The 27,831-nt window shown below is 51.1% G+C and overlaps 1 protein-coding gene across 1 annotated transcript in view; it reads left to right on the top strand.

The window, feature by feature from the left end:
- Nucleotides 1-27,831, top strand: part of DYSF (dysferlin) — a 301,818-nt gene that overhangs the window by 200,331 nt on the left and 73,656 nt on the right. Inside the window, exons 41-43 of the mRNA XM_060247222.1 lie at nucleotides 3,882-3,944; nucleotides 18,581-18,679; nucleotides 20,374-20,502. Coding sequence (XP_060103205.1) covers nucleotides 3,882-3,944; nucleotides 18,581-18,679; nucleotides 20,374-20,502 — 291 coding nt within the window. The remainder of the gene's footprint in view (nucleotides 1-3,881; nucleotides 3,945-18,580; nucleotides 18,680-20,373; nucleotides 20,503-27,831) is intronic.

The following is a 27,831-nucleotide window of genomic DNA, read 5'->3' on the forward strand; positions in this document are numbered from 1 at the left end:
GAAGGTCCTGTGAATTTAGGGGGAGGTGTTTGTAAGTTTCCTGCATTGTGCAGGGGGTTGGACTAGATGGCCCTAGAGGTCCCTTCCAAATCAGGTGGTGGGCTCTCCTGCCTTGGAGGTTTTTCAGCAGAGGCTAGAGGGCCATCTGACAGCAATGAAGGTCCTGTGAATTTAGGGGGAGGTGTTTGTAAGTTTCCTGCATTGTGCAGGGGGTTGGACTAGATGGCCCTGGAGGTCCCTTCCAACTCTGTGATTCTATAATTGTCCTTCCTTCTAGGTTTTTCAACAGAGGCTAGATGGCCATCTGACAGCAATGAAGATCCTGTGAATTTAGGGGGAGGTGTTTGTGAGTTTCCTGCATTGTGCAGGGGCTTGGACTAGATGACCCTGGAGGTCCCTTCCAACTCTATGATTCTATGAAACCATCCTGCAATGCATGGGAGCCCGAAGTGGTGCGCTTGAGGGGAAACCAAGGAAACCCTGGCCAATCCCCTCCTTTTGGTGGTTGCACTGCTGTTACCAGTGCTCTGAGGGGAATCGTCTGGAGGGCTTTGGCAGAGCTGATGGCGGCTTCCCCCGTCCCATCTCTTGGCAGGCCTCGCATTCAGCGCCTGCCTCCCCCGGCCCTGGGGTGCTTGCGGCTGCTGCTTGGGGTGGGACCCCGGGCTACCCGTCCTCTGGGCTGCTCCTCATTAAGCTAATTTGGAGCAAAGCTGCCAGGCCCCGTCTGAGCACCACAGAAAAGCCTGCCGCTGTTGAAAAACGCAAGATAGGTTTTGCTTAGATGTGGTGCGGTGTCGGGGGGCACACGGGGCTTGTGTTTGCCGCTCCCTGTCACCACTGGCGCCACAAAAGCTGTGCACGCAGCACCCCACCACACACACACACACACACCAGGCAATTGCTGCCAGGAGACAGAGAATGAATACGGGAATGTTCTCACGGGCCAGAAAACTGGGTTTAGGCTGGACGTGAGCTGGGATTTGCAATGAGAAACTCACATGTGAGGTTTTTGAGTAGAGATTTATTCGGGGGCACAGAAAGCCGGGTGCCCAGCCGTTGCGGGTGGCTCAAGAAATGGGCGACGGGACAGACACTTGGGGGGGCTGCCAGCGTCAGGGAACAGCTGTCCCCTTGTCCCTATTGAGAAAAATCATCGAAATAAACAATGCTTTAAACGAGAAATAGGTTATCTTAATTTGATTTATATGCACACCTTCTCGCACTATAAGCAAGCACCAACTGCAGCTTTTAAAAAGTCCAGGACAAATAGCTTCCATGGTCCTGTGGTATATTGAAACAAGCTCTTTCTTTAAACTGAAAAGTTTTTAGAAAATGCCATGCACGCAAGAAAGGGAAAAGAAATTTCCAGTGTTCTGCTGGTGTTCGCTGAAGATTCCAAACCAGTAGAAATAGACAGTAATTCCACAGGAAAAAAAATCACAGGAGAGGATAACTGGCCAAATCTAGACTTTTGTGGCAGTTTCGCAGCCTTCGTTTGCTCTCTCTCTGTCGTGCACACAGTTCCTTTGGTCTAGTGGTTAAGTGTGGTTAAGTGTGCAGACTCTTATCTGAGAGAACCGGGTTTGATTCCCCACTTCTCCACTTGCAGCTTCTGGAATGGTCTTGGGTCAACCATAGCTCTCTTATCTGGGAGAACCGGGTTTGATTCCCCACTCCTCCACTTGCATCTGCTGGAATGGCCTTGGGGCAGCCATAGCTCTCTTATCTGGGAGAACCGGGTCTGATTCCTCACTCCTCCACTTGCAGCTTCTGGAATGGCCTTGGGACAGCCATAGCTCTCATCTGGGAGAACCGGGTTTGATTCCCCACTCCTCCACTTGCATCTGCTGGAATGGCCTTGGGGCAGCCATAGCTCTCTTATCTGGGAGAACCGGGTCTGATTCCCCACTCTGCCACTTGCAGCTGCTGGAATGGCCTTGGGTCAGCCATAGCTCTCTTATCTGGGAGAACCGGGTTGGATTCCCTGCTCCTCCACTTGCACCTGCTAGCATGGCCTTGGGTCAGCCATAGCTCTGACAGAGGTTGTCCTTGAAAGGGCAGCTGCTGGGAGAGCCCTCTCAGCCCCAACCACCTCACAGGGTATCCGTTGCAGGGGCCCACTCCTCCACTTGCAGCTTCTGGAATGGCCTTGGGTCAGCCATAGGTATCGCATGAGTTGTCCTTGAAAGGGCAGCTGCTGTGAGAACCCTCTCAGCCCCACCCACCTCACAGGGCGTCTGTTGTGGAGGAAGAAGGTAAAGGAGATTGTGAGCCGCTCTGAGACTCTTTGGAGTGGAGGGCGGGATATAAATCCAATATCATCATCTTCTTCTTCTTCCATGGAGCCACAGTGTGCAATATTTTTACATAGGTTCAACACATACTTATCATTCTGCTCTCGGTTCTCTCCAGGGTCTCAGGCGGAGATAACGTTACCCGATCCTTTAACTCTCCCCCTGCGCCACAGCCCCTCTCCTTAACACTGAATTCCCTTCCTCTACTGAGTACACCGTGGATCCACATCATGCCTGGTGTCTTTCTCCTTGCAAACAGGAGCTGAAAAGGCTTGGCTGTTGTTCATTAGCCTTTGGGGGGGGGGGGCAAATGATTGGGGAGCTGAGGCAGAGAGAGAAAGAGAGATGGGTCTCAAAAAGGTTTCCTGTTGTCTGAGCTGGGATTTGAACGCAGGACTGTTTTTAGCTGAATAACTCAAGAAGCGTTTTATGTTGTCTGTGTTTTTTGATATAGAGCCTCTGGTATCCAAACTTCAGCGATATGAAACCCCAGGACCGACTTCGCTCTCACCCTACGCCGCTCTCACGTTCGTCTTCTCAGTGTGACGTCCTTCCGATTGCCCACTGTCTGCCCTGGGGCTGCAGCAAAAATCAGTGTTTAAGCGCAGCAAGCAGAAACTGGGTTTTAGCGGTTTCTGTTTGCTGCACTTAAACTGCGATCTTTGCCGAAGCTCCGGGGCAGATAGAGGGAAATCGGAAGGATGCCGCGCTGAGAAGACAAACGTGAGAGCGGCGTAGGGTGAGTGAGTTAAATTGGTCCAGATTTTTCAGTGGATTGCTTTTACATTGCTCTCTTTGGACAGTTTAAATGCATTTGGATGGGCCAGAGATCTCTGGGTTGTTTGTTCACACCTCTGCCTGATTCACGCATCCATTTGGAGGGTCTAATTTTTACCTTGAAAGGATGCTCAGGTGAAAGAGGCTGAATTCTCTCCCGTCTCACTCACTCTCATTAATAGCCTAGTAGTTATAATAGTTAATAAGTATCATTTGGCTGTGTGTGTGTAGTATAGCAGGAGATCCTACGATTATCTGGCCGCCACAAGCTGTAGGCCATCTAGTGTTAATCCACCACTAGGTGGCAGGCAAGACTTGTTTTTCAAGGCAAGAGACGTTTCAGAGGTGTTTTGCCATTGCCTCCTCTGTGTCATACCGCTTCCAAATGCTAGCCACGGCTGACCCTTGCTTAGCTTCTGAGATCTGACAAAACCAGGCTGCCTGGCCCATTTAGGTCAGGCCTGGTACTGACGTCAGAAGAGAACCTGGCTGGGAGACAAATTCCCAGAAGATTTCAGCCCCCCACCTAATATGCTGTTTCATTGTGAAAAGCACAAACTCCTCCCCCTTGCTGCTCTGTATATCTCCTACCCCATGAAGCTAAACTTAGCATCTAGTTTGCTCAAAGTCACTGATGCTCCAAGTTATTTGAACTTCCGGTTGTCCCTAAGACTGGGATACGCTGTTTGAATAAACGAGGGTCTCTCTGTGTGTCTGCTGAGTGTGTCCGAAGAGGCTTATTTTGCCATGCTGTGTTGGATTTGTGTTCCTCTAACTCCATCACTAATCGGTCGTTTCAATTTGTAGCCTGCAGACAGCTTGACCAGCTCACCTCTCACTAACAGGCAAACTCCTTGGGCCAGTCTCCATGTATGTATTGCTTCCTTTCTCACCCTAATTATTTGGGTTCGTTCGCTTAACGTTAATTCTTATCCGTCAAAGTCGGTTTAAGGAAAATATCACCATGAGCTGGAAAACCGGTGACGTTGGCCTAACGTTATCTCACGCTGCAATGAAATGGGGAAGGAGGGAACAAGCTTCTGCTTATCTCTGTGAAATTTTCCCCACCATGAAAGGAATCAAGTATTGAGGCTGCATATTGGAATGGATCCCAAAGTCCTTGCCAGGTGGGCAGAGCAGGGCCCCCACAAATAGTAAGGATAATCAACAAACCCCTCTCCGTGTGAACGCAAAAATACAAAGAATTAACAATGTCTATATTTTCTGGCAAATCCAAACAATAATAATATCTGTAATATACAGGATGTATAGTAATCAGGAGATCATAGAGGAAAATATCCATCCACAACGTGCCCTGCTCCCACTGTGTTTTCTGTGACCAGTGTCCAAAATGAATTTGTAATTAATGAAAGTCCAATGACTGGAGAACCGGTCCAAAATCATTTTGGGTCAAATAGCCTTTTTCCAGGGACTGTCTTCTCGGATAATATAATGTAGTAGGTAATGCTGAAAATCCAGTACTATAATTCACTGTATCTCATTGCTCCTGACTTTCTCAACTATATTCGCAATTCATCATGGAACGTTTCTGCAAATTACCTTCATGTCAGCTTCTGAAAACTTTCCAGAAGCTGACATGAAGGTAATTTGCAGAAACGTTCCATGATAAACGTATTTGACCCTTAACTATTTTGGGCCGGTTCTCCAGTCGTCAGGCTTTCATTAATTACAAATTAATTTGTGACTGAAGTGAAGATGTGGCGGCCATTTTGTAGCTGGTTCCACCTCCTGCGGCAGACATTTTGTGGCTGTGTCCACCATGCTGTGTTAGAATTCCAGAGGTGCCCTCAGGCTCAAAAAGGTTGGAGACTCCCTCCCTGGTGTAGAGAATGCAGAGCCATTCTTGGATTGAGCCTGAAATTCATCCCCTCTTTAAAAGAAACAAGAATGAGAGTTGGATCCCATGAGAAACAATCTTTTGTGTGTAATAGCCTGCATTATGACTCGATGTGTGGGAAAGCATGTATGAATGGAAGGTGTCATTTTTGTGAGTCCCCGACTCGTTTGCCTGATGAAGCTTTCATGAAACGGATTAACATAGCTAGCGATCTGTTCTCGGAACATACGGGGACACCAGAGATCATCTATGGACATCCACAGGAGTTTTTAGAAGGCAGTAGATCTCCACTGTAAAGACTTGACTCCGGTGTGAACTATACCCCAAGCTAAGGGGTCTGTGTCTTCAAGTTAGTTTGTATGTCGATACTGATCTGTTCACTGTTTAGCCTGTGTGATTGATATATAGTTTACTTTTGAGGTATCTTCATATAGCGTATTCTTGCATGAGGTTTTTTATTCTTTCATTGCAGTAAACTATTTTTCCTAGTAATTTTGGTCACAAGTTTTTTGGCTTCCTTTAAAGTTTTTTTTTTTGCATGGCTTCCTCCTTTTGCATTTTTTTCCCCCTGCACTGAAAACGGTGGCCTCCATGTGGCAGCCATAAGGACAGTGTCCTGCCTAGTTTGTCCCTGTGGAGAAACGCCATCTTAGTTGGGAGGGAAATGAAACAGCTAAGCAGGCTTTGGCCTAGCCTCCCTCCAACCCCCCCTCCCTTCCAGAGCCAAACCAGCAACTCTAGGGGGAAAGCCTCCTAGAGCGGCAGGAAGTTCTTTTGTCCTTTGCATTTGAGTTAACCAGGAAGAAAGGCAGTCCTCAGCTGGCGCTCAAAGGAGGAGGTTGGGAGCATGGGGGCTCCTGACTGTGGGATAGGCCTACTCAGGAAAAGGAGGCCCCCAGGCAGTCAGACCAAGTAAGTCATCCACAAAGCAGGGCAAGTTTAGACGAGGGACAGTAGGATGCGTTTATAACCACCTTTTCTTTGTCATGCTGTTTGCTGTGCGGGTGCTGTGCTGTGCTAACCTTTTATATGCAACTGTTTTTGTTTTGTTCTTCTTTTCTTTTCTTTTTCTCTTTTAATTAAATATTTTTGCTGTTTTGAATGCTGGCAGTCAAACTCTGTACCACATAGATCCCCAACTGCTTTAGACCACGCTGCTTTAAGAAGGGGGCCCCGGGGAAGGGGGAAGGCATGCAGTTGGATAAGGTGCCAATCCTCCAGGGGTTCCCCGAAGAAGTGCTGTGGTCTCTGTGACACCCAAGTACTGGGTGGCAGAGGGCCTTGAGGCCTGGCCTCATAGCTGGAGAGGGGGATTGGGAGTCCTGTTCCTCTCAATCTGAACCCCTAGACTGAGCAGGTGGTGGCAGCGAGCCCAAGTGGAAGGAGGAGAAATAGCTCCCTCCAGGAGTTGGCGACTCAATAGGGAGTTGACGGGACCGGGTCTGAAGGCAGAATCGGGCCGGTTCCACCACAGTCCCTAAGCACCACATCGAACAGCTGGGACAGAAATTCCTGCAGGAAGTGTTTCCTGTTTGCCTCGGGACTAACAGCGAATTGACGCTTCAGGCTTTGGAAAAACGGGTCTAGCTGAGCCACTGCACTAATTTCCACTGAAGTAATGCCGTTTTCCTGCATTGTATCTGCACTCTGCATTGTGCCTAATAGTCTATGCTGGTTTCAGTTTCCTGAAACCCTCGTCCTGACCTGGACGGCCCAGGCTGGCCCGATCTTGTCACATCTTAGAAGCTAAGTAGGGTCGGCACTGATTCGTATTTGGATGTGGGAGACACCAAGGAAGTTAAGAACATAAGAGAAGCCATGTTGGATCAGGCCAATGGCCCATCCAGTCCGCACTCTGTGTCACATAAGAACATCAGAGAAGCCCTGTTGGATCAGGCCAGTGGCCCATCCAGTCCAACACTCTGTGTCACATAAGAACATCAGAGAAGCCCTGTTGGATCAGGCCAATGCCCCTCCAGTCCAACACTCTGTGTCACATAAGAACATCAGAGAAGCCCTGTTGGATCAGGCCAGTGGCCCATCCAGTCCAACACTCTGTGTCACATAAGAACATCAGAGAAGCCCTGTTGGATCAGGCCAATGCCCCTCCAGTCCAACACTCTGTGTCACATAAGAACATCAGAGAAGCCCTGTTGGATCAGGCCAGTGGCCCATCCAGTCCAACACTCTGTGTCACATAAGAACATAAGAGAAGCCCTGTTGGATCAGGCCAGTGGCCCCTCCAGTCCAACATTCTGTGTCACATAAGAACATCAGAGAAGCCCTGTTGGATCAGGCCAGTGGCCCATCCAGTCCAACACTCTGTGTCACACAGTGGCCAAATTTTTTATATATATATACACACACACACACACACACACACACACACACACTGTGGCTAATAGCCACTGATGGACCTCTGCTCCATATTTTTATCTAAACCCCTCTTGAAGATGGCCATGCTTGTGGCTGCCACCACCTCCTGTGGCAGTGAATTCCACGTTAATCACCCTTTGGGTGAAGAAGTACTTCCTTTTATCCGTTTTAACATGTCTGCTCAGCAATTTCATCGAATGCCCACGAGTTCTTGTATTGTGAGAAAGGGAGAAAAGTACCTCTTTCTCTACTTTCTCCATCCCATGCATTATCTTGTAAACCTCTATCATGTCACCCCGCAGGCAACGTTTCTCCAAGCTAAAGAGTCCCAAGCGTTTCAACCTTTCTTCATAGGGAAAGTGTTCCAGCCCTTTAATCATTCTAGTTGCCCTTTTCTGGACTTTCTCCAATGCTATAATATCCTTTTTGAGGTGCGGCGACCAGAACTGCACACAGTACTCCAAATGAGACCGCACCATCGATTTATACAGGGACATTATGATACTGGCTGATTTGTTTTCAATTCCCTTCCTAATAATTCCCAGCATGGCATTGGCCTTTTTTATTGCAAACACACACTGTCTTGACATTTTCAGTGAGTTATCTACCACGACCCCAAGATCTCTCTCTTGGTCAGTCTCTGCCAGTTCACACCCCATCAACTTGTACTTGTAGCTGGGATTCTTGGCCCCAATGTGCATCACTTTGCACTTGGCCACATTGAACCTCATCTGCCACGTTGACGCCCACTCACCCAGCCTCAACAGATCCCTTTGGAGTGCCTCACAATCCTCTCCGGTTCTCACCACCCTGAACAATTTAGTTGATGGATGTGAAGCAGAGGCAAGCAATGGCCAACCCCCCAGAATGTCTCTTTCCTTGAAAACCCCAAGGGATCACCAGGTCTCATTTTGGGCAGCTCACAGGAGCAGAGCTCTGGAACCTCTAAATTTGATTGTGCTTTTTCTTTCTTACCTCCTCCCCCCCCCCCCCCCCAAATACTTGCTTCTGGGCTCCATGGTTCAACCCCCCCTCCGTGAGAATTTTGCTGAGCTCTAAGATTTGACAAACTTTCTCATATTGTTCCTCCACAAGAAAAGGGGAAATAACCAAAACCTATAAAGCGAACAGATGGAAATCTTCATCCGGCCGCTGGGGCCACATAGGAGAAAGTAATTTAAAAAGTAGGAAGGGAGTCAGGTTTTCTTATGACAATTATAATTCCAGAAGCCTTTTAAGGTAGATGTTGAGCTGATATAATTTAGTACACCGTCAGGGGTGTGTGCCATATGCAAATGAGTTGAGCTAATGAGCTCTGGCACCTCTTTTCCCCTCCCCACTACATTGAATTTGGTGGGACTGAGGGAGTTCAGAGAGCGTTCTGTCTGGGCTGAGTTTCCTAGAAACTCTGTGAGCTTCAACCTTGAAGACAACAGAGCACTAGGATTGAAGCAGCTGCAGTCTGTTTGGACGGGCTGCGCTGGACTACCTGTAGGGGGCTAGAGGGCCTGTTTGAATGCACCTGTCATGGGTACTGGGGACCCTGCAGAAGAAGCTGAGCCTGCGGAAGAAACTGTGCCCCTGCCACCTGCACCAGTGACCCTGCCTCCTGCTGGAGAAGATCCAAGCCCCCCTGCCTTGCCCTCTCGGGTGGCTCGTGTGCGTGACCGCCTTCGTCAGGACCTCAGGGATCAGAGGAGGGCGGCACGCTCACGAGCAAGACACTCCCTGAGCCCTGAGTTTTGAAAGGATTCTGGCCCTTCTAGGAGTGAGGGTGCTTGAGTCTCAGCAGGATCCTGGCTGCCCTCTGAGTCAGCAATTAGCCCAAATGGGCAAGAGACAGCAGAGGGTTATATAGCTGTGGGCTTTGGGAGGAGGCTTTGTGGAAGCAACTAGTCACTTACCTGATGTTCTAGCATCCACTTTGGCTTTTGACTTTGGCTTCTGGACCCCCTGACTTTGGCTTTGACTTCTGGACCCCCTGACTTCGGCTTCTGAACCTCTGACCTGCGATACCTGGACTTTGATTTGGTTTTGGCGCCTTGGACCCTCTTTGCTCACCGGCTACAGACCTTGGACTGCCCCTGGACTTTGCCTGACCCGGCCCCAGCCCGCGACAGATTGCTTCCACCACCACAAACACCCATTCCACAGGATGGATGCTGAAGCAAGTGGAACCGCAGGACTACTGGCTGCCCTCCAAGCCCAGGTACAGCAGCTGACACAGGCAGTAGTGCACTTGCAGCAACAACCTGCGGCCAGTGCTCTAGCCAAGTGCCCAGTTCCCCCACCTGACAGATTTGGGGGTGCTGTTGGAAGAATTTCCTGCTTTCCTGGCGCAGTGTCGGCTGTACTTCGAACTAAGAGGACAGGACTTCCCCAATGACAAGACAAAGGTGTGTTTTATTATTAGTCTGTTAAAGGGGCAGGCGGCCAAGTGGGCCACACCCCTACTGGTTGGGTCCTCTCCCCTACTGACTGATTACCAGGGGTTTGAGGCCCACCTGTCTGCTGCCTTCTCAAACCCAGTCCAAGCAGCCACAGCCAACCGGAAAATCAGGGCCCTGAAACAAGGCAAATCCTCGGTGGCTCAGTATGCCACCGAATTCAAGCTCCTGGCCCAAGACTTGGCGTGGAATGAGGCTGCTCAGATGGACCAGTTTACCAAGGGGTTGGCAGAGGAAGTCCTGGACGAACTGGCCAGGGTGGAGCAGCCACCCACGCTCCAAGAACTTATCACCCTCTGCCTCCGCATCGATGGCCGCCTGGAAAGTCGCCGCCAAGCCAAGACCAGAGGGCGCCAGCTCCCTGCGCCGTGCCACTTGGCTCCTCTCCCATCCCCAGCTAGTACCAGAGACGAGGGTGAGCCTATGCAGCTTGGAGCTGCTCGACCCCGCCTGACTCCAGAAGAAAAGGCCAGACGCTGCACGCAGAATCTGTGCCTCTACGGCAGGCCACTATGCCTCTGGCTGCCCTGCTAAGCGTCGGATACCCAGACCTTCGTTGCCACCGCCGCCAAAAGGTCAGCCCCAGGCGCAAGTGGACCCTCCAGCCTGGGGCGACTAGCTGGGTCCTCCAAACAGCAGGCTGATACCCCGGGCCCGTTCCTGCTACCAGTCAAACTCCGTCTGCCCGATGGACGCTGGCTGTTCGTGTATGCCATGCTGGACTTGGGAGCAGCCCACTGTTTTGTAGATGCCGCCTTTGTAAAGCAGCACCAGATCCCAGTGCAGACAAAAGAGATTCCGATGCTGGTGGAGGCTATTGACAGGCGCCTCCTCCATTCTGGCCCCGTCACCCAGGAGACCTGTCCCATCACCTTCCACATCCAGCAGCACCAAGAGCAGCTGCAGTTTGATGTCGCCCGCATGCCTCGCTTCCCGCTGATCCTAGGCCTTTCCTGGCTGAAGCTGCACAACCCCATCGTGGACTGGGCCCAGCAGGAACTATGCTTCCGAGACCCATGCCCCCATCTGACTCCTCCCACCACTCTAGCAGCCGGCATCCCGAGTGGTGGTCCTCAGCTCCCCCAGAACTATGCGGATTTTGCCGATGTCTTTGAAGATACAGGAGCTGATCAGCTTCCCCCTCACCGGCCCTATGACTGTGCCATTGATTTGGTACCTGGGGCACCACTCCCGGTGGGGCGTCTGTACCCAATGTCGGAGCCTGAGTTGGCAGCTCTGCGAGACTTCCTGGACAAGAACCTGAAACGCGGATTCATCCGACCCTCAACCTCTCCCCTGTCTGCCCCAGTCCTCTTCGTGAAGAAGAAAAGTGGGGAGCTCTGGCTGTGCAATGACTACCGGGCCCTGAACAAGATCACCATCCGTGACCGGTACCCTCTACCACTGATCCCTGAACTCTTGGATCGCTTAAAGGGGGCCCAAATCTACACCAAGCTGGACCTCCGTGGAGCGTACAATTTGGTGCGCATACGGCCCAGGGACGAGTGGAAGACCACATTTGGGACCCGATACGGGCAGTACGAGCACCTGGTGATGCCCTTCGGATTGACCAGTGTCCCCGCTGTTGCTGGAATGGCCTTGGGTCAGCCAGAGCTCTCTTATCTGGGAGAAGCGGGTTGGATTCCCCACTCCTCCACTTGCACCTGCTGGAATGGTCTTGGGTCAGCCAGAGCTCTCTTATCTGGAAGAACTGGGTTGGATTCCCCACTCCTTCACTTGCACCTGCTGGAATGGCCTTGGCTCAGCCATAGCTCTCTTATGTGGGAGAATCGGGTTTGATTTCCCACTCCTCCACTTGCAGCTGCTGGAATGGCCTTGGGTCAGCCAGAGCTCTCTTATCTGGGAGAACCGGGTTGGATTCCCCACTCCTCCACTTGCACCTGCTGGAATGGCCTTGGCCGTGGGACTGAGAGGGCTCTCCCAGAAGCTGCCCTTTCAAGGACAGAGGCTCAGAGTGGCTTGCAATCTCCTTTATCTTCCTCCCCCACAACAGACACCCTGTGAGGTGGGTGGGACTGAGAAGGCTCTCCAGAAGCTGCCCTTTCAAGGACAGAGACTCAGAGTATCTCACAATCTCCTTTATCTTTCCCCCCCCCCCACAACAGACGCCCTGTGAGGTGGTTGAGGCTGAGAGAGCTCTCCCAGAAGCTGCCCTTTCAAGAACAGCTCTGCCAGAGCTCTGGCTGACCCCAGGCCATGCCAGCAGGTGCAAGTGGAGGAGTGGGGATTCAAACGCGGTTCTCTCAGAAAAGAGTCTGCACACTTAACCACTACACCAAACTGGTTCTTTGAAAACCTCCATAGGCAGGACTCGTAGGGTTGCCAGCTCTGGGGTGGGAAATTCCTGGATATTTGGGGGCTGGAGCCTGGTTTGAGTGGGGTTTGGCGAGCAGTGGGACTTCAGTGGGATATAATGCAGTAGAGTCCACCTTCCAAAGCAGCCATTTTCTGCACAGGAACTGAACTCTGTAATCTGGAGACATCTCCAGACCCCACCTGGAGGCTGGCAGTTCTCAGCTGGAGAAAGGCTCCTGGGTGGAGGGCTGGATCCATTTGACTGTGTCCCAGACGTGCAAAGGGGGGAAATGTGAATTCCCCTTGCTAGCCAACATGAAGGCAGAAATCTGCAGCCTTCACCAGCGGAGCAGCCGTCCGTTCCCAAAGTTTTTCTGTCTCCAGCCCAGTCGGGCCTTTTGCCGGATAAATAACCCGTCGAGTGACAAGTGAGCCTGGGAAACACGAGCCAGCAAACATGCAAAATGAAATCTGTAAACTATTTGGAGTAATTGGTTATTTGCTGCGTTTGCTAGTCTCCAATTGTAGCACATACTTTATGGCCTATCCGGTTACCCTGCGCTGGAAGAGCCGCCAGGATCAGATATCTCCCTCTGAAGCTTGACAGTCAATCCGGGGGCCCAGGATTCAGCACGGGGCGGGGTGCCACGGAGGCATTCCTGCGGTCACCTCCCATGAACAGCGTGGCCTTCGCCGGGCTCCAAGAGGGCACCTGTGCAGCAGAGGGACGATTTGGCGGAGTGCAGCAGCTCTGGCCCCTGCAGCCCTGCCATGGACAAAGCGGAAGCTGTGCAGAAATCCTTGCTTCAAAATGACCTTTGACACGGGACCTGATCCCCCGGGAGGTTTTTTCTACAAGCGGCATTGAAATGGATGAGAATTGCAAGGAGAGGCTGGGAGCTCTCGGAGCTGAGCTTCTGACACTGACCTTGCTCCTTTTCAATCTGGCTGCAGGCCTGGGAAGGGCTCCCGACCTGCAGGTCTCCAGACTGCAGAGATCAGTCCCCCTGGAGACACCGCCTACTTGGAGAGCCTTATTCCCTTTGAGGGCCCTCCTCTCTCCAAACCCTGCCCTCCCCGGGCTCCAATCCTAAATCCAGGGCGCTTTCTTTGTAGCAGGAACTCCTTTGCATGTTAGGCCACACCCCCTGATATAGCCAATAAGAACATAAGAGAAGCCATGTTGGATCAGGCCAATGGCCTATCCAGTTCAATACTCTGTGTCACACAGTGCCAAAAAACCCCCCTAAGTGCCATTAAGAGGTCCACCACTGGGGCTAGAAGCCCTTCCACTGTGTCCCCCCAAGCACAAGAATACAGAGCATCACTGCCCCAGACATAAGAAGAGAAGCCCTGTTGAATCAGGCCAGTGGCCCATCCAGTCCAACACTCTGTGTCACAGAAGAACATAAGAGAAGCCCTGTTGGATCAGGCCACTGGCCCATCCAGTCCAACACTCTGTGTCACAGAAGAACGTAAGATAAGCCCTGTTGGATCAGGCCAGTGGCCCATCCAGTCCAACACTCTGTGTCACAGAAGAACATAAGATAAGCCCTGTTGGATCAGGCCAGTGGCCCATCCAGTCCAACACTCTGTGTCACAGAAGAACGTAAGAGAAGCCCTGTTGGATCAGGCCAGTGGCCCATCCAGTCCAACACTGTGTCACATAAGGACATAAGAGAAGCCCTGTTGGATCAGGCCAATGGCCCATCCAATCCAACCCTCTGTGTCACACAGGGGCCAAAAAACCCAGGTGCCATCAGGAGGTTCACCAGTGGGGCCAGGACACTAGAAGCACTTCCACTGTGCCCCCAAAAGCACCAAGAATACAGAGTATCACTGCCCCAGACAAAGAGTTCCAATAATAAGCTGTGGCTAAGAGCCACTGATGGACCTGTGCTCCAAATGCTTATCCATTCCCCTCTTGAAGCTGTCTATGCTTGTTGCCGCCACCATCTCCTGTAAGACGAGCCCTGTAAGCTCTTGGAGGATTGGCTATGTTGTAGATGTGGTTGGAATTGTATCTATTATATGGAGTTCTTGCCTGGCTCATCGGAGCCTGGAGGACAGAGCTTGGGGACTCCGGAACAGTAGGCAGTAGGATCCAAATGCCTGCTTCCCTGCTCCAATCACGAGCCCTCTGCTGGTTTGAATGGTCCAATAGCATGCTGGCGTGGGAACTTTGTTGGCCCAGTCTTTGGAGGCAGTTCTATGCTATGCTGTATTCAATAAAAGAGCTATGATCACTTCCACCTCACCTCATCATTACATAGAGAACACACTATATTATAGGCTACATCAGGGGGTTGTGGTCTAATATGCAAAGCAGTTCCTGCTACAAAAAAGGCTCTGAGTTTCCAGGCTGAGTTCGAGAGCTACCATGGCATATTCATGTACTGCAAGAGGACTGTTAATGTGTCATGATTGTATCCACTTTTCTTGTGCAGTCAGAGCCTGGACACAGAGGCAACTTCTCTCTGCACGAGTCTCTGTTCTGGCCTCACCCTCTTTCAATCAGCAGCTGCTGGAAGAGAACTGTAACACAATCTCTATTTGAGTTATCCATCTTTACAGGAGAATCACCACTCTTGTCTTTGCATGAGTCTTGGGAGCAGCAACTCATACAGAAGCACACAGGGACTCCTCTGAGAGTTATCCTTTTTTCAAAAGAAATGCTTCTGGGTGTCCTTCTAGTTTTAGTTGGGAGAAACAGATCGCCTTAACTCGATCAGAGGTTTACAAGCACTCTTGTGAGCTTTAAGCAGGGGATTCATATGGCTTCTACATTCAGTGCCACTCCCGGCACACCGTTGTTGCAAAGGAAGCGCTCATTAGGTGCAGAAATGCTGCCATGTGCTGCAGTCCCTTTTCCTGTCAGCCCACTGCTTCATGTGACTCTTGTGTTTTGATGCAGGCCGATCCATGTCCTGCCCCATCAACATGCCGAGTATGTCACTATTTAGAAACAGAACAAAGTTGGAGTCCAGTGGCACCTTGAAGACCAACACAGTTTTATGCAGAATGTCAGCTTTCATGGGCATGCACACTTCGTCAGATAATCAGATGGGTGTACAGTGAGCAGCACTACACTGTTGGGCAGTGGTTAAGAAGAAGAAGATATTGGATTTATATCCCGCCCTCCACTCCGAAGAGTCTCAGAGCGGCTCACAATCTCCTTTCCCTTCCTTCCCCACAACAGACACCCTGTGAGGTAGATAAGATATTGGATTTATATCCCACCCTCCACTCTGAAGAGTCTCAGAGCAGCTCACAATCTCCTTTACCTTCCCCTCCCCCCACAACAGACACCCTGTGAGGTAGATGAAGATATTGGATTTATATCCCGCCCTCCACTCCAAAGAGTCTCAGAGCGGCTCACAATCTCCTTTCCCTTCCTCCCCCACAACAGACACCCTGTGAGGTGGGTGGGGCTGGAGAGGGCTCTCACAGCAGCTGCCCTTTCAAGGACAACCTCTGCCAGAGCTATGGCTGACCCAAGGCCATTCCAGCAGCTGCAAGTGGAGGAGTGGGGAATCAAACCTGGTTCTTCCAGATAAGAGAGCTCTGGCTGACCCAAGGCCATTCCAGCAGGTGCAAGTGGAGGAGTTGGGAATTACACCCGGTTCTCCCAGATAATAGAGTTATGGCTGACCCAAGGCCATTCCAGCAGGTGCAAGTGGAGGAGAGGGGAATCAAACCCGGTTCTCCCAGATAAGAGAGCTCTGGCTGACCCAAGGCCATTCCAGCAGGTTCAAGTGGAGGAGTGGGGAATCAAACCCGGTTCTCCCAGATAAGAGAGCTCTGGCTGACCCAAGGCCATTCCAGCAGTTGCAAGTGGAGGAGTGGGGAATCAAACCCGGTTCTCCCAGATAAGAGTCCGCACACTTAACCACTACACCAAACTGGCAAACAAGCATGCAAAGTTGTATGTGTGTATATATATGTGTGTGTGTACATATATGTATATGTAGCAATGCTTACTGTACCCCATTTCATTGTCTGACAAAGTGTACATGCACATGAAAGCTGAATAAAAACATAAGTACATAAGAGAAGCCATGTTGGATCAGGCCAGTGGTCCATCCAGTCCAACACTCTGTGTCACACAGTGGCCAAAAAAACCAGGTGCCACCAGGAGGTCCACCAGTGGGGCCAGGACACTAGAAGCCCTCCCACTGTGTCCCCCACAAGCCCCCAGAATACAGAGCATCACTGCCCCAGACAGAGAGTTCCAATGATAAACTGTGGCTAATAGCCACTGATGGACCTCTGCTCCGTATGCTTATCCAATCCCCTCTTGAAGCTGTTTATGCTTGTAGCCTTAAAGCCAACCAAACTTGGTTGGCCTTAAATGTGCTACTCGTCGCCTACTTTGTTATGTTGCTTCAGGCCAGCACAGCTGCCCACCTGGATCTATTTAAAACCATGTTCTCCTCAGCCACATCCATCTAACCCTCTCCTTCGTCCCGGAACTGCAGAGGATACCAGAGGCGAGTCGCCCCTGGGAATGTCATGCTGCAGCTTCTTGGGTTAGGGAGTTGCTTTTTCAAAAATGACAGAACTGTGTGAGTGCTGAAAGGCAAGGCTTGGTTTCTATGAAAAAATGAAGTTTATGTAATATTGCAGGGTTTTTTTAAAGGTAAAGGTGCAAGCACCCTGTGCAAGCACCAGTTGTTTCCGACTCTGGGGTGACGTCGCATCACGATGTTTTCACAGCAGACTTTTCATGGGGTGGTTTGCCATTGCTTTCCCCAGTCATCTACACTTTCCCCCCAGCAAGTTGGGGACTCATTTTACCAACATAAGAGAAGCCATGTTGGATCAGGCCAATGGGCCATCCAGTCCAACACTCTGTGGCACACAGTGGCCAAAAAAACAGGTGCCATCAGGAGGTCTACCAGTGGGGCCAGGGCACTAGAAGTCCTCCCACTGCTGCCCCCCCCAAGCACCAGAATACAGATCATCACTGCCTCGGACATAAGAACATAAGAGAAGCCCTGTAGGATCAGGCCAAAGGCCCATCTCTCTGTGTCACACAGTGGCCAAAAAACCCACGTGCCATCAGGAGGTACATCAGTGGGGCCAGGACACTAGAAGCCCTCCCAATGTGCCCCCCCCCCCCAAGCACCAAGAATACAGAGCATCACTGCCCCGGACATAAGAACAGAAGAGAAGCCCTGTTGGATCAGACCAGTGGCCCATCCAGTCCAACACTCTGGGTCACACAGTGGCCAAAAAACCCAGGTGCCATCAGGAGGTCCATCAGTGGGGCCAGGACACTAGAAGCCCTCCCACTGCTGCCCCCCCCCCCAGCACCAGAATACAGAGCATCACTGCCCCAGATAGAGAGTTCCAATGATAAACTGTGGTTAATAGCCACTTATGGACCTCTGCTCCATATGCTTATCCATTCTCCTCTTGAAGCTATCTATGCTTGTAGCCGCCACCACCTCCTGTGGCAGTGAATTCCACATGTTAATCACCCTTTGGGTGAAGAAGGACTTCCTTTTATCCGTTCTAACCTGACTGCTCAGCAATTTCATTGAGTGCCCACGAGTTCCTGTATTGTGAGAAAGGGAGAAAAGTACTTCTTTCTCTGCTTTCTCCATCCCATGCATTATCTTGTAAACCTCTATCATGTCACCCTGCAGTCGACGTTTCTCCAAGCTAAAGAGCCCCAAGCGTTTTAACCTTTCTTCATAGGGAAAGTGTTCCAACCCTTTAATCATTCTAGCTGCCCTTTTCTGCACTTTTTCCAATGCTATAATAACATAAGATGCTATAAGAACATAAGAACATAAGAGAAGCCATGTTGGATCAAGCCAACGGCCCATCAAGTCCAACACTCTGTGTCACACAGTGGCAAAAAATTTTATATACACACATACACTGTGGCTAATAGCCACTGGAAGGAGTGAAGGCTGAGTTTACCTTGAGCCAGCTACCTGAACCCAGCTTCTGCCGAGATCGAACTCAGATCATGAGCAGAGAGCTCGGACTGCAGTGCTGCAGCTTTACCATTCTGCACCATGGAATGCCAAAAAGGCAACTGCCTTTTGGAGACAATGCCGCGAGGCTTGCCTGGCTGGCTTGGGCTGGCTGCCACAAATGCTGATTATGACTTCTCAGTGAGATCAGGATGAAGGAATTCTGCGGAATTCTAAAATGAGATATTTATTATTTGGGAACGTTTCATGAGCTACAAATTGCTTCTTCGTCTTGGCTTCTGTCGATGTTGGGAGTTGTTGCTCTTCTAAAACGAATATTTATAAAAACACCCCGCACTTTCCAAAGCCACGGTAATCCCTGCCTTTTGGCTCTTCTGATAGAAGGGAGCCTTGTTGGTTTTAATGACTGACATGTTCCATTCCTGGGCGCAAACCGCAGGGAAGCACGGCCCCTGGGAACGGAACGGGAGTTGCACAAACAGAGCGGATCGACTCCAGGGTGGGGGTGGTCGTGTGGGGGTGCTTTTTAAAATAATTGATTGTGTCTTCCTCTCCCTACAGGAAGAAGAGCTCATTGACTGGTGGAGCAAGTTTTATGCTTCTACAGGCGAGAGGGAGAAATGCGGGGCCTACCTGGAGAAGGGCTTTGACACTCTGAAGGTAACGGGTGGAGGGGGCAGGGCCGGCTCTAGGGCCCACAGCGCCCCAGGCAGCCTTGCCATGCGCCCCCCCCCCACTCTCCCTGCAGCCCCTACAATGCCCTATCTGATAGTCTGATTGAGAGCAAGTTTGGTGTAGTGGTTAAGTGTGCGGACTCTTATCTGGGAGAACCGGGTTTGATTCTCCACTCCTCCACTTGCCCCTGCTGGAATGGCCTTGGGTCAGCCAGAGTTCTCTTATCTGGGAGAACCGGGTTGGATTCCCCACTCCTCCACTTGCAGCTGCGGGAATGGCCTTGGGTCAGCCAGAGTTCTCTTATCTGGGAGAACCGGGTTGGATTCCCCACTCCTCCACTTGCAGCTGCGGGAATGGCCTTGGGTCAGCCAGAGCTCTCTTATCTGGGAGAACCAGGTTGGATTCCCCACTCCTCCACTTGCACCTGCTGGAATGGCCTTGGGTCAGCCAGAGCTCTCTTATCTGGGAGAACCGGGTTGGATTCCCCACTCCTCCACTTGCAGCTGCTGGAATGGCCTTGGGTCAGCCAGAGCTCTCTTATCTGGGAGAACCAGGTTGGATTCCCCACTCCTCCACTTGCACCTGCTGGAATGGCCTTGGGTCAGCCAGAGCTCTCTTATCTGGGAGAACCGGGTTGGATTTCCCACTCCTCCACTTGCAGCTGCTGGAATGGCCTTGGGTCAGCCAGAGGTCTCTTATCTGGGAGATCCACGTTGGATTCCCCACTCCTCCACTTGAAGCGGCTGGAATGGCCTTGGGTCAGCCAGAGCTCTCTTATCTGGGAGAACTGGGTTGGATTCCACACTCCTCCACTTGCATCTGCTGGGATGGCCTTGAGTCAGCCATAGTTCTCTTATCTGGGATAACCGGGTTGGATCCCCACTCCTCCACTTGCAGCTGCTGGAATGGCCTTGGGTCAGTCAGAGCTCTCTTATCTGGGAGAACCGGGTTGGATTTCCCACTCCTCCACTTTCACCTGCTGGAATGGCCTTGGGTCAGCCAGAGCTCTCCTATCTGGGAGAACTGGGTTGGATTTCCCACTCCTCCACTTGCAGCTGCTGGAATGGCCTTGGGTCAGCCAGAGCTCTCTTATCTGGGAGAACTGGGTTTGATTCCCCACTCCTCCACGTGCACCTGCTAGAATGGCCTTGCATCAGCCATAGCTCTGGCAGAGGTTGTTCTTGAAAGGGCAGCTGCTGTGAGAGCCCTCTCAGCCTCACCCACCTTCACAGGGTGTCTTTTGTGGGGGGAGAGGATATAGGAGATTGTGAGCTGCTCTGAGATTCACTCTGAGATTTAAAGTGAAGGGCAGGATATAAATCCAGTACCTTCTTCCTCTTCTTCAGTAGCTTGAGCCACCTGGTAGGTAGAGGAAGATTCAGTTTTACGTCCCTTGTGTCAGCTAGCTGCTGAGAGCAGAGATCTCATTGCTAAAGGAAGGAGATGGGGACTCTTCAGGGGGGCAAGCTGCCACCTTTTGTGCTCTTCCTGTATTCTTGCTCTGCATTCTTGTTACTGGGAGGGGGGGCAACAATGAGAGGGCTTCTAGTGTTCTGGCCCCACTGGTGGACCTCCTGATGGCACCTGGTTTTTTGGCCACCATGTGACACAGAGTGTGGGACTGGATGGGCCACTGGCCTGATCCAACATGGCTTCTCTTATGTTCCTCCTTCCTTTAGGTTTTTGAAACAGAGCTGGAGAATATAGAAGACTTTGGGGGTCTCTCAGATTTCTGCCACACCTTTAAGCTGTACCGTGGAAAGACACAGGATGCTGACGAAGACCCTACCGTGGTGGGGGAATTCAAGGTCTGTTGGCATCTTTCCCTTCTTTGTGCACAAGTGTGCTTGTTGAGGACTGATGTATAATCTGGACAGGGCTGGTTTAGAGACAGAACTGATGAGGCTAAGAAGGACTTGGAAGGTGGGAGACAAGTGGTCTCCCCAAAGGCCTTAAGCAAATGGAAGATGGGCGGGGGGTCTAGGCCAGTTCGGCAGACAAGTTGCCCAGGAGAGCCAGTTTGGTGTGGGGGTTAAATGCGCGGAACTCTTATCTGGGAGAACTGGGTTTGATTCCCCACTCCTCCACTTGCACCTGCTGGAGCAACCTTGGGTCAGTCTTAGCTCTTGCAGAGCTGTTCTGCTCAAGAGCAGTTTCTGTCAGAGCTCTCTCAGCCCCACTTACCTAACAAGGCGTCTGTTGTGTGGAGGGGATGGGAAAGGAGATTGTAAGCCGTTCTGGGACTCCTTTGGGTAGTGAAGGGCAGGGCATACATCCAATCTCCTCCTCCTCCTTTGATAGAATGGAGGGGACCTCCAGGGTCATCTAGTCCAACCCCCTGCACAATGCAGGAAACTCACAAACACCTCCCCCTAAATTCACAGGATCCTCATTGCTGTCAGATGGCCGTCTAGTCTCTGACAGCTGCTTCTTCTTCTCCTTCTCTTTCTCCTCCTCCTCCTCTTCCTCTTATTCTCCTCCTCCTCCTTTTCTTCTTCCTCCTTCTCCTCCTCTTCTCTTCCTCCTCCTCCCCTCGCTCTTTTTCTTCTTCTTCTTCTCCTTCTCTTCCTCCTCCTCTTCCTCTCCTCCTCCTCCTCCTTTTCTTCTTCTTCTTCCTCCTTCTCCTCCTCTTCCTCCTCCTCTTCTTCTTCTCTTCCTCCTCTTGCCCTTTTTCTTCTTTTTCTCTTCCTCCTCCTCTTCCTCTTATTCTCCTCCTCCTCCTCCTCTTCTTCTTCTCTTCTTCCTCCTCCTCCTCTTTTTCTTTTTCTTCTTCTCCTTCTCTTCCTCCTCCACTTCCTCTTATTCTCCTCCTCCTTCTTTTCTTCTTCCTCCTTCTCCTACTCTTCCTCCTCGTCTTCTTCTTCTCTTCCTCCTCCTCCTCTTGCTCTTTTTCTTCTTCTCCTCCTCTTCCTCCTCCTCTTCTTCTTCTTCCTCCTTCTCCTCTTCTTCCTCCTCCTCTTCTTCTTCTCTTCCTCCTCCTCCTCTTGCCCTTTTTCTTCTTTTTCTCTTCCTCCTCCTCTTCCTCTTATTCTCCTCCTCCTCCTTTTCTTCTTCCTCCTTCTCCTCCTCTTCCTCCTCCTCTTCTTCTCTTCTTCCTCCTCTTGCCCTTTTTCTTCTTTTTCTCTTCCTCCTCCTCTTCCTCTTATTCTCCTCCTCCTCCTTTTCTTCTTCCTCCTTCTCCTCCTCTTCCTCCTCCTCTTCTTCTTCTCTTCCTCCTCTTGCCCTTTTTCTTCTTTTTCTCTTCCTCCTCCTCTTCCTCTTATTCTCCTCTTCCTCCTCTTCTTCTTCTCTTCTTCCTCCTCCTCCTCTTTTTCTTTTTCTTCTTCTCCTTCTCTTCCTCCTCCACTTCCTCTTATTCTCCTCCTCCTTCTTTTCTTCTTCCTCCTTCTCCTTCTCCTCCTCTTCCTCCTCCTCTTCTTCTTCTCTTCCTCCTCCTCCTCTTGCTCTTTTTCTTCTTCTCCTCCTCTTCCTCCTCTTCTTCTTCTTAGCATGCCATAATGCGGATGGTGCCAACAGCCCACAGAGACTCCCATCACTCTCAGCTGTCAGCAGAACAGGAAGCGATCGGATTCCCCTCCTGGGTCTGGGCCTGGGCCACAGGTGGCTGAGATCCAGGCCCTCTCCTGCAGCAACTGCCCGAGGTCTTGATCCCATCTGGCTGGCAGTGGGGCAGGCCCAGAAGGGATCTCTTGCTCAGACCTTGAACTTGGCCCTTCTGTGGGCACAAGAGTGAGCTGGGAGGTTCATAATTAGGACTCCCCATGGCGCAGAGTGGTAAGCTGCAGTCCAAGCTCTGCTCACGGCCTGAGTTTGATCCCCGGCGGAAGCTGGGTTTTCAGGTAGCCGGCTCGAGGTTGACTCAGCCTTCCATCCTTCCGAGGTCAGTCAAATGAGTCCCCAGCTTGCTGGGGGGAAAGTGCAGACGACTGGGGAAGGCAATGGCAAACCATCCCGTAAAAAGTCTGCCGTGGAAACATTGTGATGTGACGTCACCCCAGAGTCGGAAACCACTGGTGCTTGCACAGGGGACTACCTTTTTTAGATCTGTAAAAGGGCAATCAGCAGCCATGGGGAGAGATAGAGACTGAGGCTAGGGGGCTGAGCTCTCTTCCTCCCAGCTGTTTGCAAGATAGCCCCCTCCCACAAGGAGCTGTGGCTTGCTGCAGGGGAAAACTTACCACTATCCTTGCGGCACCCACAGTTTTCTAGACGAACAGACCCCTGGTTGTCTGTGCAGCTGGTCAACCCCCAAAGGCGTGGCCAGAGATGGATCCCGCAGGAGCAAAAACTCCCAGCTCAAAGGCCAGGCGTTGAAAGAGAAGGTTAAGATTTTGAATTTTAAACATTGATCGTTGCTCTTTAAGCCGAGGGAATGGATTTGCCTGTGTGTGTGGGCAAATGAGAGAAAAATCCTTGGATTTCAATAACAGAGAGTTTTGTGGCATTCTGTTATTTGGGCTGGCTGGAGATACTCTCCGGAATTTGCCCTAAATTTTGGTCACAAGTGTGTTTTATTTCCCTTTGCCATCATAGTCAAAACTGCAGATTCTGGGCCGGTGTTGAAAAGCAGCAGACTGTGAATGACCATAATATTGTCCCATTTTTCTTTCCTTCTGGGTGATTTACTTGCCAATACGGCGCCCTCGCCCAAGAAGTAAGTGGAGAGCAGCCTCATGCCAGAACTCCCAGGTGCTGAGATTCTGGATATTTTAAAATATTCATTAAAATCAGGGGTCGTTTTGTAGAAAAATAGATGGTGGAGTCTATTAGTATAACTCATTAGCTTATGCCACCTCCCCCCCCACCAGCCAAAAGCAACCTGATGCAAGAAAGGAGAGCCCCGGGCGAGCGAGGCCTGCTTGGGCTGGCTAGAGATCCAGCCAGCCCAAGCAGGCTTCGCTTGCCTGGGGCTCTCCTGGTCCTCCCCCCCTCCACAGTCAAAAGGCCAGCAAGCCACCCGCCACCCAAAATCACATCAGAAGTGGAGAAAGGGTGTCACGGGCTTCTCCAGGGGTTCATGAGGGCTGCTGGGGGTGTGGCAAAGCCCCCGGTGGCTGGCTGGCTGCCCGCTCTCCTAATCCAGGGATTGTTATGCAGCTGCACCTGCTATTCAGTGGACAAGATAGGTGGGGAGGAGGAAGGGGAACCCTCAGAAAGGTTCAGGAGCTGCACTCCTGTGAGCTCCTGCTGAATCTGAGGCCTGATTAAAATACTTTTACCCTACCTTTCCATTTTGGCCCAAGGCAGCTCGAAAATCCAAAGTTAAAAGACAGAAGGTGCAACAACCCCCTCAAAAACTGGTCTTCCCTCCCCAAATCCCATGGTCTCTCCTTCATTAAATAGTCTAGTGACTTCCCAAAATCTCCAGAGTCCCCCCAGCCATCTCGTTCCATAGGGGGGGAGCCATGATCGGAAAGGCATGGACTCTAGCTGATTCCCTCAAGTGAGGGTAGGGTTGCCAGGTCCAACTCAAGAAATATCTGGGGACTTTGGGGGTGGAGCCAGGAGACTTTGGGGGTGGAGCCAGGAGCAAGGCTGTGACAAGCACAGTTGAACTCCAAAGGGAGTTCTGGCCATCACATTTAAAGAGAGCGTACGCCTTTTAAAGGCCTTCTCTCCATTGGAAATAATGAAGGACAGGGGCACTTTCTGTTGAGGCTCACAGAAATGGAGCCCCTGGTCCAATCTTTTTGACACCTGGGAGTGTTTTGAGGAGTGGCACCAGCAGCTATCCAGAAAATTTGGTGTCTCTGTTTCAAAAAACAGCCCCCCAAATCTCTCTCGGCTTGGCTTCGCGAACGAAGATTTAAGAAGGGTGCAATAGTCCACGTTTGCTGCAGGCTCGCTGGTGGCTGACAAGACCAATGTGGGACAGGCAGGTCCGGCCACAGCGGCTGCAGGGAAAAGTCTGATTTAGGGTTGGTCCTGTAGCAGTGCGATTCTTCCTCAATCTCCTTTTGTCCTCAAGACCAGCTATGCGTGTGTTCTCAAAGGAAGAGACAGCCTGGTGGATGGTATGCCTCCATGCTTTGCGATCTGAGGCTAGGTCAGACCACTGGTGATGGTTGATGTGACAGGTGCTAAGGGATTTCTTCAAGGAGTCCTTGTACCTCTTCTTTGGTGCCCCTCTATTTCGATGGCCGGTGGAGAGTTCGCCATACAGGGCAATCTTGGGAAGGCGGTGGTTTTCCATCCTAGAAATATGCCCTGCCCAGCGCAGCTGCGTCTTCAACAGCAGTGCCTCGATGCTGGTAACCTCTGCCCGCTTGAGGACTTCAGTGTTGGTCACAAAGTCACTCCAGTGGATGTTGAGGATGGTGCGAAGGCAGCGCTGATGAAAGCGCTCAAGGAGTCGCAGGTGATGACGGTATAAAACCCACGATTCGGAGCCATAGATGAGGGTTGTCATCACAACCGCTTTGTAAACATTGATCTTTGTGCCTTTTTTCAGATGCTTGTTGCTCCACACTCTTTTGTGCAGTCGGCCAAATGCACGGTTTGCCTTTGCCAGCCTGTTGTCAATCTCCTTGTCGATCTTGGCATCTGAGGAGATGATGCACCCCAGGTAGCTGAACTGCTGGACTGTCTTCAGAACTGATTCACCCACAGTGATGCAGGGAGGGTGATAATCTTCCTGGGGTGCGGGCTGGTGGAGAACTTCTGTCTTCTTCAGACTAACTTCTAGGCTGAATAGCTTGGCAGCCTCTGCAAAGCAGGACGTCATATGCTGCAGAGCTGATACCGAGTGGGAGACGAGTGCAGCATCATCAGCAAACAGTAGCTCTCGGATGAGTTTTTCCATTGTCTTGGAGTGTGCCTTTAGTCGCCTCAGGTTGAACAGGCTGCCATCGGTGCGATAGCGGATGTAGACACCATCGTCCTCATCTAGATCTACTGCGGCTCTTTGAAGCATCATGCTAAAGAAGATCGTAAAGAGAGTTGGCGCGAGAACGCAGCCTTGCTTTACACCTGTGCCTATTGGGAAGGGCTCCGAGAGGTCGTTGCAGTGTCTGACTTGGCCTCGCTGGTCTTCGTGTAGCTGGATGATCATGCTGAGGAACCTTGGGGGACATCCTAAACGTTCCAAGATTTGCCACAGGCCTTTCCTGCTAACAGTATCGAAAGCTTTGGTAAGGTCGACAAAAGTCACATACAGACTCTTGTTCTGTTCCCTGCATTTCTCTTGGAGCTGCCTGAGAACAAATACCATGTCGGTGGTGCTCCTGTTAGCTCTGAAGCCGCACTGGCTCTCTGGGAGGAGTTCTTCTGCAATGGTGGGCACCAGTCTGTTCAGGAGTATTCTGGCAAGGATTTTGCCTGCGATGGAGAGCAGGGTTATCCCCCGGTAGTTGGAGCAGTCTGACTTTTCCCCTTTGTTCTTGTATAGGGTGATGATGATTGCATCGCGAAAGTCCTGTGGTAATTTGCCTTGTTCCCAGCAGGTGACAAGTACTTTGTGAAGTGAGCTATGTAGTACTGTGCCCCCATGCTTCCAGATCTCTGGTGGAATTCCATCAACTCCTGCTGCCTTGCCACTTTTCAGTTGCTTGATGGCTTTAACAGTCTCTTCTAGGGTGGGGATCTCATCCAACTCTGTTTTCACCGGTTGAAGTGGGGTGAGGTGGATTGCTGAATCTTGAACTACGCGGTTGGCACTGAAGAGAACCTGAAAATACTCTGACCACCGGTTCAGTATGGATGCCTTGTCTGTGAGGAGCACTTGGCCGTCTGCACTATGCAAGGGACTCTGAGCCTGATATGATGGACCATATACTGCCTTCAGGGCTTCGTAGAACCCTCTTAAATCACCAGTGTCTGCACACAGCTGGGTTCTCTCTGCAAGCTTGGTCCACCACTCGTTCTGAATGTCTCGAAGCTTGCGCTGGAGGTTGCTACATGCAGCGCGAAAGGTTGCTTTTTTCCCAGGACAGGAGGGCTGAGCAAGATGTGCTTGGTAGGCAGATCTCTTTTTTGCCAGTAATTCTTGGATCTCTTGATTGTTCTCATCAAACCAGTCCTTGTTCTTCCTTGTGGAGAACCCGAGGACTTCTTCAGAGATCTGCAGGACGGTAGTTTTTAGGTGTTCCCAGAGTGCTTCTGGAGAAGGGTCTGTGGGGCAACTGAGGTCCTCAATTCTTGACTGGAGTTTTGCCTGGAAGGCAGCTTTAACTTCGGCTGACTGGAGGCTGCCAACCTGAAACTTCCTCCGAGGGATACCTCCTCTCCTGGGTGTGGGTTTAAAGTGAAGACGGAGATTGCAGCGTACAAGACGATGATCCGTATGACATTCTGCGCTGGGCATTACTCGGGTGTGTAAGACATCTCGAAGGTCTCTCTGGCGCACCAGAATGTAGTCGATAAGGTGCCAATGCTTGGACCGTGGGTGCATCCAGGTTGTCTTCAGACTGTTCTTCTGCTGGAAGATAGTGTTGGTGATGGTGAGCTGGTGCTCCATGCAGAATTCTAGCAGGAGGCGCCCGTTGTCATTGCAGTTGCCAATGCCATGTTTGCCAAGTACTCCTTTCCAGGCTTCCGAGTCTTTACCTACTCTGGCATTGAAGTCGCCAAGGATGATCACCTTGTCCTCTGTAGGGGTCTTCCGTACGAGGTTGCGTAGATCAGCATAGAACTTGTTCTTTTCTGCAGGATCTGCTTGAAGGGTTGGGGCATACACACTGAAGAGTGTTGCATGCTGCTTGTTTTGAAGTGGGAGGCGCATGGACATGATGCGATCTGAGTGACCTGTTGGAAGGTTTTCGAGTTTGGAGGCAATGGAGTTCCTGACCATGAAGCCAACGCCAGAAAGGCGGCTCTCAGCCTTTGACTTACCCGACCAGTAGAGGGTATAGCCAGCACCGTGTTCTTGAAGACTACCTTCCTCAGGGAAACGGACCTCACTGAGAGCTGCTATGTCGATATTCAACCTGAGAAGTTCGTGGGCAACTAGAGCAGAGCGTCGTTCAGGGCGACCACTGCCTACTGTGTCAAGCATGGTTCTGATGTTCCAACACGCAAGGTTTAGTTTTTGCACACTTTGTGAGGCAGGTGCATGCCTTTTCTTTGTTGTTATTTTTCGACCGCAAGTAAGGATGCCCGTTGACCGCGGCTAGCCAACTGGGGTGGGGGAGACGAGCTTT

The sequence above is a fragment of the Heteronotia binoei genome, chromosome 9 (genome assembly GCF_032191835.1).
Source record: "Heteronotia binoei isolate CCM8104 ecotype False Entrance Well chromosome 9, APGP_CSIRO_Hbin_v1, whole genome shotgun sequence".
Classification (NCBI taxonomy): Eukaryota; Metazoa; Chordata; class Lepidosauria; order Squamata; family Gekkonidae; genus Heteronotia; species Heteronotia binoei.